The following is an 11,044-nucleotide window of genomic DNA, read 5'->3' as shown; positions in this document are numbered from 1 at the left end:
GAGTCTGTCGTGAACCAGCAGGGAACTGTCAAAAAGTATTTCCTGAAATGTGTAATTGTCGTATAAACCTTGAACGACAGCACTTATTACAGAGACACTTGTTCTCGTTCTCCTGATACGTGTTAATTTATTGTATTTTGTTCCACATCCTTTCATGTTACTGTCACGAAAAATGATAACAATTGCGAATGTTAACTTTTTTTTGGTTTTATTCACATATTCGATGAATTACTATAAATATATTATTCTTAACACGTATGTTTTTAATCTCTTTAATTAATTAAAAATAGCAGAAAAAGAGGTATTTAAATACTATGTAAACAATTGATGTATTGAACGAAAACGACCTTATGCAGTTATTTGTTATTTGACACAGGGCACTAACACCCTCACGTAGTCTACACGTCTTTTATACATGTTTGCGTGTATAAACACATGCGGTTTTTGAATTGTCAAGTGTCATTATCATTATAGATTCCTTAATTACATTTAATTATTTGTAAATCCTCATTTGTTCGTTATGTAAGTGTTAGAAACATTTTTTATTACATAAGTTCCAGAGAATTTTTATTTTACGAACAAATCGTTCAAATTAATTTTCTAAACATAACCTCTAAAAATGAGATTAATAAATTCCAATTTCCAAATTCGATAAATTGATACGATTTTTAACATTTATAAAAAGCATTATTTATTATAAAATTATTTGAAATTTTCTTTTGCAGATTAATCTGAATACTGTAGAAACAGGACGGAATTATAATTCAAAAACTTTATAAACAACAATAAGACAAATTTAACGAATAATGACTGACAAGAAGAGTGTTTTAATGATATGTTTAGGTATGTTATTACTAGAAATTATTTTTAATGTTTATGTCAGTATTTTTTTATAAATATATTTTTTATAAACAATATAATTAAATAATATAATATAATAATATTTATTATTGTTTATCTATTATTTTTACGATTTATATATACCATTTCTACTATTAAATATACGATTTAATATTAAGTATATTAAAAAATGTGTATTATTATAATGACACGTTCTTTTTCAAGTACATCAATGACATTCTTTAAAAATTTGTAATGTTTGTAATGAACACTATCGTTCGTGTTTTCAAGCAAAAATAATCAGTAATTAAAAATATATATGAATTATGGTTTCTCGTTGACAGGCAATATATGCCGTTCGCCGATAGCCGAAGCAGTATTCGACGATTATATTAAAAAAAATAATTTAGAGGAGCAATGGGAGGTGAAGAGCGCCGCTCTAATAGGTTATCATACTGGCAAAAGTCCCGATAAACGAGCAATGACTACACTTAAAGAAAAAGGAATTACGACATATTCACATGCAGCAAGACCTGTAAAACATTTTTTTTAATTTACTTTCTATTTTTTATTATTTTATTATTCACAAACTATTTATTAGTTATTTGCACATGAAATCAAATTTTTTGAAATTATATTTTTTACAGATAAAGAAAGATGATTTTGTGAATTTCGATTGGATATTTGGCATGGATGAGGAAAATATGGAAGAACTGGAAAGAATGAAACCAAAAAATGCTAAAGCAAAATTAGAACTCTTGGGAAAATATGATCCTGAAGGAGAAATAATTATAAGAGATCCTTATTATGTAAGAATAATTTTCGATAATTTCTAAAATTCCTTTTCGTAATAAATTCCCTCTGATAAATGTTTTTCTTTTTTCAGGACAGCGGTCGAGAAGGATTTGTGAAAGCATTCGAGCAGTGCACAAGAAATGTTGAGGCATTTTTTAATGAACATAAATAGAATAATATTTTTTTAAGGTTATGTTCTAAATAGATAATAAATATTTTTAATTTTTACATTTTTATTTTTCCATTCTTCCCCATTCTTTGAAAAAAACGAAATCTGAAACGATTTGGATGAGCGAAATGAACAAGAAAAACGCGAGTTTAAAATAAGTAATAAAAAGAATAATAAAGTAAAATAAGACAAAATATTCTATATAAATCTCTTTTTCGAAAAAATAAATTAATTACGAAGTTTCTTGTTATTTAAAAAAATAGATTTAAAATAAATTTTCAAATAACGGAAGTCATTACCTATGTAAACAACCAAAAAAGAATCAAATTGGCTTCAAATTACTGCAAGTACTTCTGGTTCGGTATTGCGGGCATTTAAAAATGGCGACGCAGTTTTATTTGTTGTAATGTTCTTTCAAGGAACAATAAAAAGTATCTTTTCCCTTATCGCGAATCATGGGTGAAGTTTTTCCATTAAAAAAATAAATGTACAAAGTACTATGTTACATTATTTCTAAAAAGAAAAGTTAGAAATTCTCCAGAACTCGAAGAACGCGAACTATTCATTTTTTGTTAAATTTTGAAGGTTAGAAATAAGACAGATCGTCTCAAAATATAATTTGACGAGTAAAATACGACACATATCTATATTTAAATGCAAATAGATAAAAGGTAAGAAATAATTTTTCATTAAATTCCATTCTCATCTACTATTCCATAAATAAACAAAGAAATGTAAAATTTCTTTGTTTCTTATTCTTTCATTTCATACATTATTACGCATTAACACCGCAGTGGCGGATTACAATGGATCATTTTTCTCGCGAAAAAGTTTTAAAAAAAAATAAAGTCACACTCATTATTAATATTAATTCATATTAATTAAAGATCGAGGGAACTCACGTCCCCCTGGATCACCGACTGATTAAACATGTATTTTATTCATTTTATTGCAGAGAAATGTTTCATACTTTAAGAAGTGAATACTTTTTTTAACATAATTGAAATATAAAGCGAATTCGAGCATAAAGCAGTTTTTGATTATCTAATCAGAACTTTTTATAACAAAAGAATATATTTTTGAACAAAGAAATTATTTCCACTAATATCAACATTGTAATTACTGTCATGAACGTAAAATTAAACATATTTTTCGCAAAAAATTGTAATAAATTGTTGAATTAAATCATTAATTGAAAATTCAACAAGATATACTTTTTATATTTAAGTTCATTACACTTTTAGAAATTAAGTATTTTTAAAAACATTAAATTTAATAACATTTCAGGCAGATATGACCTCTGCAAGAAATGATTTAAACTTTTTGGAATATATAGCTCTTATTTTTCTGATTTAAATAATTATAATTAAGGGATGCAGTTTTTATTTAGAATACGTTAAATCTATTATTCTATTATAGAGTCTTATTGTAGTTTCTACTGTATTAGTTACTTAAAAATAACATATTATAAATACATTAACTTTTTCTTTTGATTTGTGGATTAGAACTGATGTTTGCAGAAAATAATTATTTTTTTAATGTAAGCAGATTATTTCGCGTTATTTTACTAAGTTTATGTAAATGTGTATTTAAGCTTTAAAGTATTGTATAGTTTGTTAATTAAATATTGTGTATAAATTATTAAATTAGATAAATGTAATTAATCATAATTGTATCTAATTTAAGTTAACGTATTTATGAGTAAATTTTTATTTACATAATAACTTTTTTTTAAATACTGTAATATTTAAGTAGTTTTAAGAAAATTAATTGTAAAAATGTATGTCATTTGAAACTGTACTCTTCACACAGTTTTCATTTGAATACATTTGAGCGTTTAAATCGAAAAATTAACTTTTCAGGAAGTTATCATTTTAAGGTTATGTTTGTGTCATTACCTTAATTAAAAATTTCTGTTTAATTTTGTAATAACTAAAATTAGTTTATTTTATTTTTTATTGGAAGCTGTTTGCCTTTTTTGTGAATTTTCATTCAAAAAATTGCAAACATAACCTCAAATTTCTCACATTAATTATAAATATTTTTCTATTTTTGAGTGAAAAGTTAGCTTTTAGTTTAAAACTCCAATTTTGTAAGTAGAGAAGCAGAAATTCATTATTTCAGGAACAGAAGAAACGAAGAAACTTTCCAGAAAAAATTGCAATGTTAGAAAATGTGTTATTCGAAAACACTCTAAATAATGATAAGATAAGCTTAAGAAAATGACTATTTATTATTTTATAAACTATTTTTAATATTAAGGTCAACAAACATTCATCTGTCACGTTAAGTAAATAATTTTTTTACTAAAAATTCACCAAAATCATGAAAAATCCAATCCACTAATCAAAATTAAAAGCTAGTGTTAGACTATTGTTTTTACCCGAAAAATCTCCAACGATTTTTCTATATTTTTTTTTATTTCCACAAACATTCTTTTTATTATTTTTTTTCCAGGATTCAAAAATGAGTAGCCCTCGTGTAAGAGAACTCGAGAAAAAAGGAATTGTTTTCAAAATCGTTGTCTCAAAAGAAGACATAACATCACGAGTTTTATTGCCCTACGAATGCTTCGTTTGTGGATGTAAACTTCGCTCAGAATCAAATGCCATAGCACATTCAAAAAATCCACATCACATACAGCAATTTAATCGTTTTCAGCAATTTTTCAATATTATTCCACCAGCAAGCTTCAATGGTAGAGTGTCACTTTTATGCAAATTTTGCGACAATCAACCATCGTGGGAAGATTCTAAAGAACACACTCAAAAGCACAATATTACCTCGTGGCTGAAACCCGACAATTTATCGCATACTTTCTTTCGACACTACATTTCTCAACACAAGAATGTCTACAAATGCAATTTATGCCAATTTCTCTATGGCAGTTGGTTTCATGCCATCGATCATACAAAAGACACACGACACATGCAAAGTTGGAATCAAACATCATCAGCGTCGGCGAAATATTCCCTCTATGAAAATACCGATCCTCAATTTAATCTCTTAATCTCGAATCGAATTTTCATTGGTGATTCGAGTTTGTATCATTGTCATGTTTGCAATTTATCTTTTAGTCACATTGAAAGTGTGAACACTCACATTGAGAGTATTGAGCACGAAAATCTTATTCAGAGATATACGGACGATATTTTTGAATTCAAGACCAAAATTCCGAAGAAGATGGAATGGATTATAGACTCTAGTTTTTTTATCGTAATGAAGGACAAGATCTATTGTAAGATCTGCGATGTCTACTTTACTGAAATCAGTGAAATAGAACCTCATGTGGAAACACATAAAGCGGATCGAGAAACCGCAGCGAATAACGACAACGAAAAAAAGGATTCACAAGAAAAACCAAATGCTTCAGTGACAGTATTCAGCAATCCAAAAACCGTTCCCATAGGCGAGTGTAAATTACAAATTCCCCCGCATCTCCACTGGGTTGTTCAAGGGCACAAAGTTCTCGTGACTCCCACAAGCTTATTTTGCACAATTTGCCAAAAAATCCTCACCAACAACAGCGCTATCGAAACTCACCTCAACAAACACCTTCAGGTACAGTGGCAAAAGTCAAACCTCCCAGCAGGTTATCCAACAGGTCCTCCAGCTTCTGATCTATCCTCCAAAGATCAACCTTCCTCTTCTTCGAGATCAACAGGAAAAACAAGATGGAACGATGCCCCAAATAGAAAAATCCAAACAATCGATCTCACAGAAGACGAACCACCTTTCAAAGGCTGCAAACTAAAAGTTCCCGATCATCTCCGCTGGGTTGTTATCGATCACAAAATTGCCGTCAACGAAACATTCCTCTTCTGTCCCATCTGCAAAAAATCACTCAACGACAATGCCTCCGTCGAAAGTCATCTTTTGCAACACATCAATTTGTCCTGGCAAAAGCAGAATTTACCCGCAGGTTATCCAAGAGGTCCCACCTACGTTCCTAGGGCGGAGAAAAATAAATCCTTCCAATTATCAATTCCAAATGTTGCCGGAAAGAGAAACGCGACAAATTCCCTCGTCACCGAACAGACGAAAATACAAAAAATCGACGCAAGTTCGAAGCACGTGTTCAAAAATGTTGGGAATTCGATACAAATTCTGCCACAAAATACAGGCGCAACGATTCTCAATGTTCCTTCGACAAAAAAGATGAGTGTGGATTCAAGTGTTCATTCCCCGGTTCTGACGACTTCGGTCGCAAATACTAGTCCGAAAAAGAATCTCAATACAAGACCGAATCTTGTCGATCTGATGAAAAGGAGCATTCCTTCAATGGTGGCCAATTCCGTGCAAGCGAAAACTGTTCCAAAAGTGCAAATTCTGTCTGGAAATTCAAAGACAAATCAGCAAACGACGACGGGGAAAAATAAGTCGACAGTTCAGCCGCCGATGAATTCTTTTCCTGTTGCTAAACCACCGGCGAAAGTTCATTGCCTGAATGTTCCACAAATTTTGGGGAAGAATTCGAATGCTAAACAAAATTTAGTGAATCGTGGCGTTCAAGAAACTTTAGTGAATCGTGGTGTTCAACAAACTTTAGTGAATCATGTTGGTCAAGGAAATTTAATGAATCATGTTGGTCAAGGAAATTTAATGAATCCTGTTGGTCAAGGAACTTTAATGAATCCTGTTGGTCAACAAATTTTAGTGAATCGACAACCTTTATTAAATTTCCCCCCTAGTAAACAAATCAATCAACAACCTCTGTTAAATTATCCTAACATGCAAATAAATCCTCTAAATCCACAAACCGTTGACCAACAACTAGAAAATCAACAAATGAACCAACAACTAAAAAATCAACAAATGAACCAGCAGCTAAGCAATCAACAAATTAACCAACAACTAAAAAATCAACAAATGAACCAACTGCTAAAAAATCAACAGACCCTTAACCAACAACTAAAAAATCAACAAACCCTAAACCAACAACTAAAAAATCAACAAACCGTTAACCAACTAAAAACCCAACAGACCATTAATCCCATAAATTTGCCCATTAATCAACAACAAAATAATCCTTCTAATCAAAAACCTTTAACTAATTTCAGACCGTCGAATCAGCTATCGAAAAAAAATCTCCAACTAACATCGCAAAGTCATCTTTTCAACACCTCAATCATGACAAAATTGCACAAGGCAAACTATTTGTTCTTCACGAGAAATGAAATCTACGAAATGTCTCCGGAGAAGAAACGAAAAATTATCCTCAGTTCTCAACTTTCGTTCTTCGTCAAATATTCGAGTGAATATTTCATCTACTGTGTTGTTTGCGAGAAAAGTACGCCGTACAATTTGCAAAATGTCTACGAACACTGGTGCTCGTCGCAGCACAATGAATACTTGACAAAACTCGAGGAGGACGACAAACAATTCACGAATTATCCAAATCAATTCAGTTGTCTTGCATTGTCAAAGGAATTTATGGTCGACAATCAAAGTTCAGATTTGAAAATGTTCACATGCTGTGCTTGCGATGAAATTGTGCCGGATCAGGATTTAATATTGCAACAGCATTTTCGTGACGAGAAACACGTGAAGAATGTGCAGAGATTTCGAAGACATTCGCAGGAGATTTGTAAGGATATTTTCCCATTGGTCGAGAGTAATTGGTATAGTATTGAGAAATATTCGTGTTGGCCGTGTAAGAAATTGTTGTCGAATGAATTACCATTTGCTGAGCACTTGGAGAGTAAGAAGCATTTGAGTGTGATGCAGGCGATGAGTGATGAGGAGAGGGATAATTGCTATTTTGATTCTTGTGCGGTTTGTGGATTTCTTTGGTTTGGCGATGGTGAGGAGTATACGAAGCATTGTCGACAGGACAGTATTCATAAGGATTTGACGAGAAATATTGAGGACAGGATTGATTATATGCCGGAGGAAGCGAGTCATTTGTTTGCTTCTTTAGGGAATGTTATTTCAGAATTGATGAAAGAGGTGGAGAAAGTGCGTTATGATCTGGGGAAGGAGAGCGAATTGATCAGGAGTCTTGAGGTTGCTGTGAGGAGAAAATTTCCAGAAGCTAAAGCCTATCCTTTCGGTTCGAGAGTTACTGGTCTGGGATTCACGGAGAGTGATATTGACATTTTTCTCGATTGTGGTGAGTTTTTGATTTTAATTTCGGAAATTATTGTAGATTTTTTGGAATTTTTCCTACTATTTACAAAAATATTGTCAGATTCGTCAGATTTAAATTTAATTTAGTTTCATTTAATTTAGTTAATTTAGTTAATTTAGTTAATTTAATTAACTTTTTAATTATGTAAATTTAAAACCAGTTGTTATTGAATATTTTTTAGGTACCGAAGACTTGAAGCTGAATAATTATTATAAAACATAAAGAAATCGATCACTCCGAGTCTTCGACTCGGTGCAATCAATTTCTTCATGTTTCATAATTATAATTAAAGATGACCTGCAATTCAATTATTATTTTCTAGAATTTCTAACCAAAATTCTTCTTTAAATTAATTATTTTTAATCATTTTTTTGTAAAAGTTACCTATTTTTGACAATTTTCAAATCCATTTGTTTACAATTCAATTTTACGTGAAAATTCGATAATACGGAAATACTTCATCTAAATTAGAGATTAGAAAAAATTTTTAAAAAAGTTATTTTAAATTAAAAAATAACAACTTCAAGTAATTTAAAAAAAAATTCAATTAAACTTTTTCAAAAAAATTAATTTTACAGAATTGTTAGTGAAAAGTATGAAAAATTCAAATTTGCAGTGATTACACATTTTCTTAAAATTCAATTCTAAAAATTCACGCAAAAATGCTTTTAATATTTAATTATTATCTAAAATTTTAACTCAAATTCAAATTTTACTAGAAAATTCTACGAGAATTCAACGGATTTAAATACAAAAATAAATTATTTATTGAATAATTGAATGTTTCTTAAAATTGATTTCTCATAAAGAATTTTATGAACAAATTTTTAAATAATTGAATTCTTTCGTCGAATTTTATTAAAAATATTAAGAATAATTACTTTTTTCGATGAATTCGATTAAAAATTTAAAAATAATTGAAATTTTTGCGATAAGTTTTATTGTTTATGAAAATAATTGAATTCTTGCAACGAATTTTATTATTTATGATAATAATTGAAATTTTGCCAACAATTTTAGTGGAATTTTTGAAAATAATTAAATTTCGGAGAAGAAATTTATTATTTATAAAGATAATTGAAATTTTTACGGGAATTTTCTAAAATTTTTGAAAATAATTGAATTTTTGTGAAGAATTATATTTATTTATGAAAATAATTGAATCTGTAAGAAGAACTTTAATACTTTAAGAAATAATTGAATTCTAACAAAGGATTTTATTACAAAATTTTAAAAAATTAAATTCCAGAGAAAATTCGTATTGTTTGTGAAAATAATTGAATTTAAATTAATTTTTTGAGAATAATTGCATTTTTATCGATAAATTTATTTAAAATCGTATTGAAAATAATTGAAATTCTTCGATGAATTTCATTATTCATAAAAAGAATAATTGAATTCTTGAGAAAAATTGAATACTCGTAAAATTTTTTATTACCTAAGAAAATAATTGAATTCCTGTGTAGAATTTTATAAAAAAATTTGTAAATAATTGAATTTCTGTAAAATTTTTATTATTTATAAAAATAATTAAATGTTTGCGTTAAATTTTATTAAAACTTTTTTTTTAAATAATTGAATTCTTTTAGAAATTTTTTATTAAAATACCTAGTAGATATTGAAAATCATTAAATTTAGGAAATATTTTCCATGACTTAAAAAATGTTTCTCAATTTCAGGTGGTTTCTACAATGGAAATTTCGAGCAACATATTGATTTAATCGATAAAATTCATCACTGTTTGAAACTCGATTCACAAGCATGGAGCGTGGAAAGAATAATCGAGACGAGTCGAACGCCAATAATAAAAGTCTACCACAGTCATTCGCAGTTGAAATGCGATGTTTCTTTTTCAAACGGATTAAGCGTTGAAAATACCAAGTTATTAAAGTAAGTTACTTTACTCTATTTTGTAAATTTTATTTTTGTTCAAAATTTAATTTTTTATTTTTATTCAAAACAAATTTTTCACGTCGGCGAAGTTTACAACGTTTATGATCAAAGATTGGAATAAAAATACATAAATATTTTTTCATTTTTATTCAAAATTTGTAAAAACGTTTTTCATTTTAAAATAAATAAAAATCTTTTTTTAGATGTTACCTCACTGCTTATCCTCAGTGCAAGGAAATGATTCTTTTTATCAAAAAGTGGCTAGTACTTTGCCAAATATCAGGATCGCGCCATATAACCAATTATGCAATGTCCTGGTTTGTGATTTTTTACCTGCAAACAAGAGAGCTTTTACCTAGTGTTGCTTCTTTGATGAAGGGCAATCCACATCCAAAATCCATTTTCGGTACGTTTTTATAAAATATTTTTATAATAATAATTAAACAAAATTTGGTGAAATTCACAAATTTTGTGATTTAGAGAATTTTATTAATTTAAGGGTTTAAAAAGTGAGAAAAGAAATAAGAAAGAATTAGGTGAAAAAGGGGACTAACAGTGATCCCTGAAATATAAGAATACATTTTCTTCTAAATTATTGATAATAAAATTCACCAAGGTAACAAAAAAATAAAAATTTTAGAATCTTAGAATTATTTTCCATTTCAGGCTGGCCAGTAGGTTCCAGGGAATTCACAGTTCCAACAGCATCTCTATCACTGTCGACGAAGGAACTCCTAAAAGGATTTTTCTCTTTTTACGCTGATTTCGATTATAGACTTAACGTTGCATGTCCACTTTTAGGTGAAATAATAACGAAAAAAGCATTTTTAGAATTAAACACATTACCTCATGAAATGAAACCGTACGTTGAAGTTATAAGCAACGAAAGTGATCCGGAATTTTTCCGCATCGATTCACCAATGTGTATACAAGATCCATATGATCTTTCACATAATTTGACGAAAGGCGTAAAGAAAGTTATTGTAAATAGGTTTCGAAAATTGTGCGCCAAAAGTTGCCGGCTTCTTTCATCTTAAGATTTTAATCTATTTTTAAGTGTGAATATAAAATATATTTCTTTAACTTTTCTAATAACGAGAAATTAAAATTAAAATTTTATTTTTTATTTAAACTTCATTGTTTTAAAAAAAAGTTATTTGTCATATTGTACGATATTATGGAAGATAATAAAATACGCTTAGTTTGTTATAATAATA

At 28.8% G+C, this 11,044-nt stretch overlaps 2 protein-coding genes across 3 annotated transcripts; both read left to right on the top strand.

Annotated features, from left to right (window-relative positions):
- The first annotated feature begins 120 nt into the window (after positions 1 to 120).
- On the top strand, positions 121 to 1,863 carry LOC122505099 (low molecular weight phosphotyrosine protein phosphatase 1-like). 2 transcript variants are annotated; one of them, XM_043616550.1, is made up of 5 exons: positions 121 to 255; positions 726 to 843; positions 1,185 to 1,375; positions 1,488 to 1,649; positions 1,727 to 1,863. In XM_043616550.1, exons 2-5 carry the CDS (start codon positions 807 to 809, stop codon positions 1,805 to 1,807), a joined length of 471 nt encoding a protein of 156 aa, XP_043472485.1. In that variant the 5' UTR covers positions 121 to 255; positions 726 to 806; the 3' UTR covers positions 1,808 to 1,863. The 2 variants fall into 2 exon arrangements, with proteins under 2 accessions (XP_043472485.1, XP_043472484.1); XM_043616549.1 differs by lacking the exon at positions 121 to 255 and adding an exon at positions 345 to 522.
- A 310-nt stretch (positions 1,864 to 2,173) lies between these two features.
- Positions 2,174 to 11,042, top strand: LOC122505093. The gene is made up of 5 exons (XM_043616539.1): positions 2,174 to 2,475; positions 4,262 to 7,916; positions 9,614 to 9,824; positions 10,031 to 10,233; positions 10,494 to 11,042. Exons 2-5 carry the CDS (start codon positions 4,271 to 4,273, stop codon positions 10,862 to 10,864), a joined length of 4,431 nt encoding a protein of 1,476 aa, XP_043472474.1. The 5' UTR covers positions 2,174 to 2,475; positions 4,262 to 4,270; the 3' UTR covers positions 10,865 to 11,042.
- Positions 11,043 to 11,044: the final 2 nt, after the last annotated feature.

The sequence above is a fragment of the Leptopilina heterotoma genome, unplaced genomic scaffold (assembly GCF_015476425.1).
Source record: "Leptopilina heterotoma isolate Lh14 unplaced genomic scaffold, ASM1547642v1 Lhet_340, whole genome shotgun sequence".
In the NCBI taxonomy this organism is placed as follows: Eukaryota; Metazoa; Arthropoda; class Insecta; order Hymenoptera; family Figitidae; genus Leptopilina; species Leptopilina heterotoma.
Note: the sequence above shows the minus strand (reverse complement) of the source record. Positions and strands in the feature narration are given on the sequence as shown.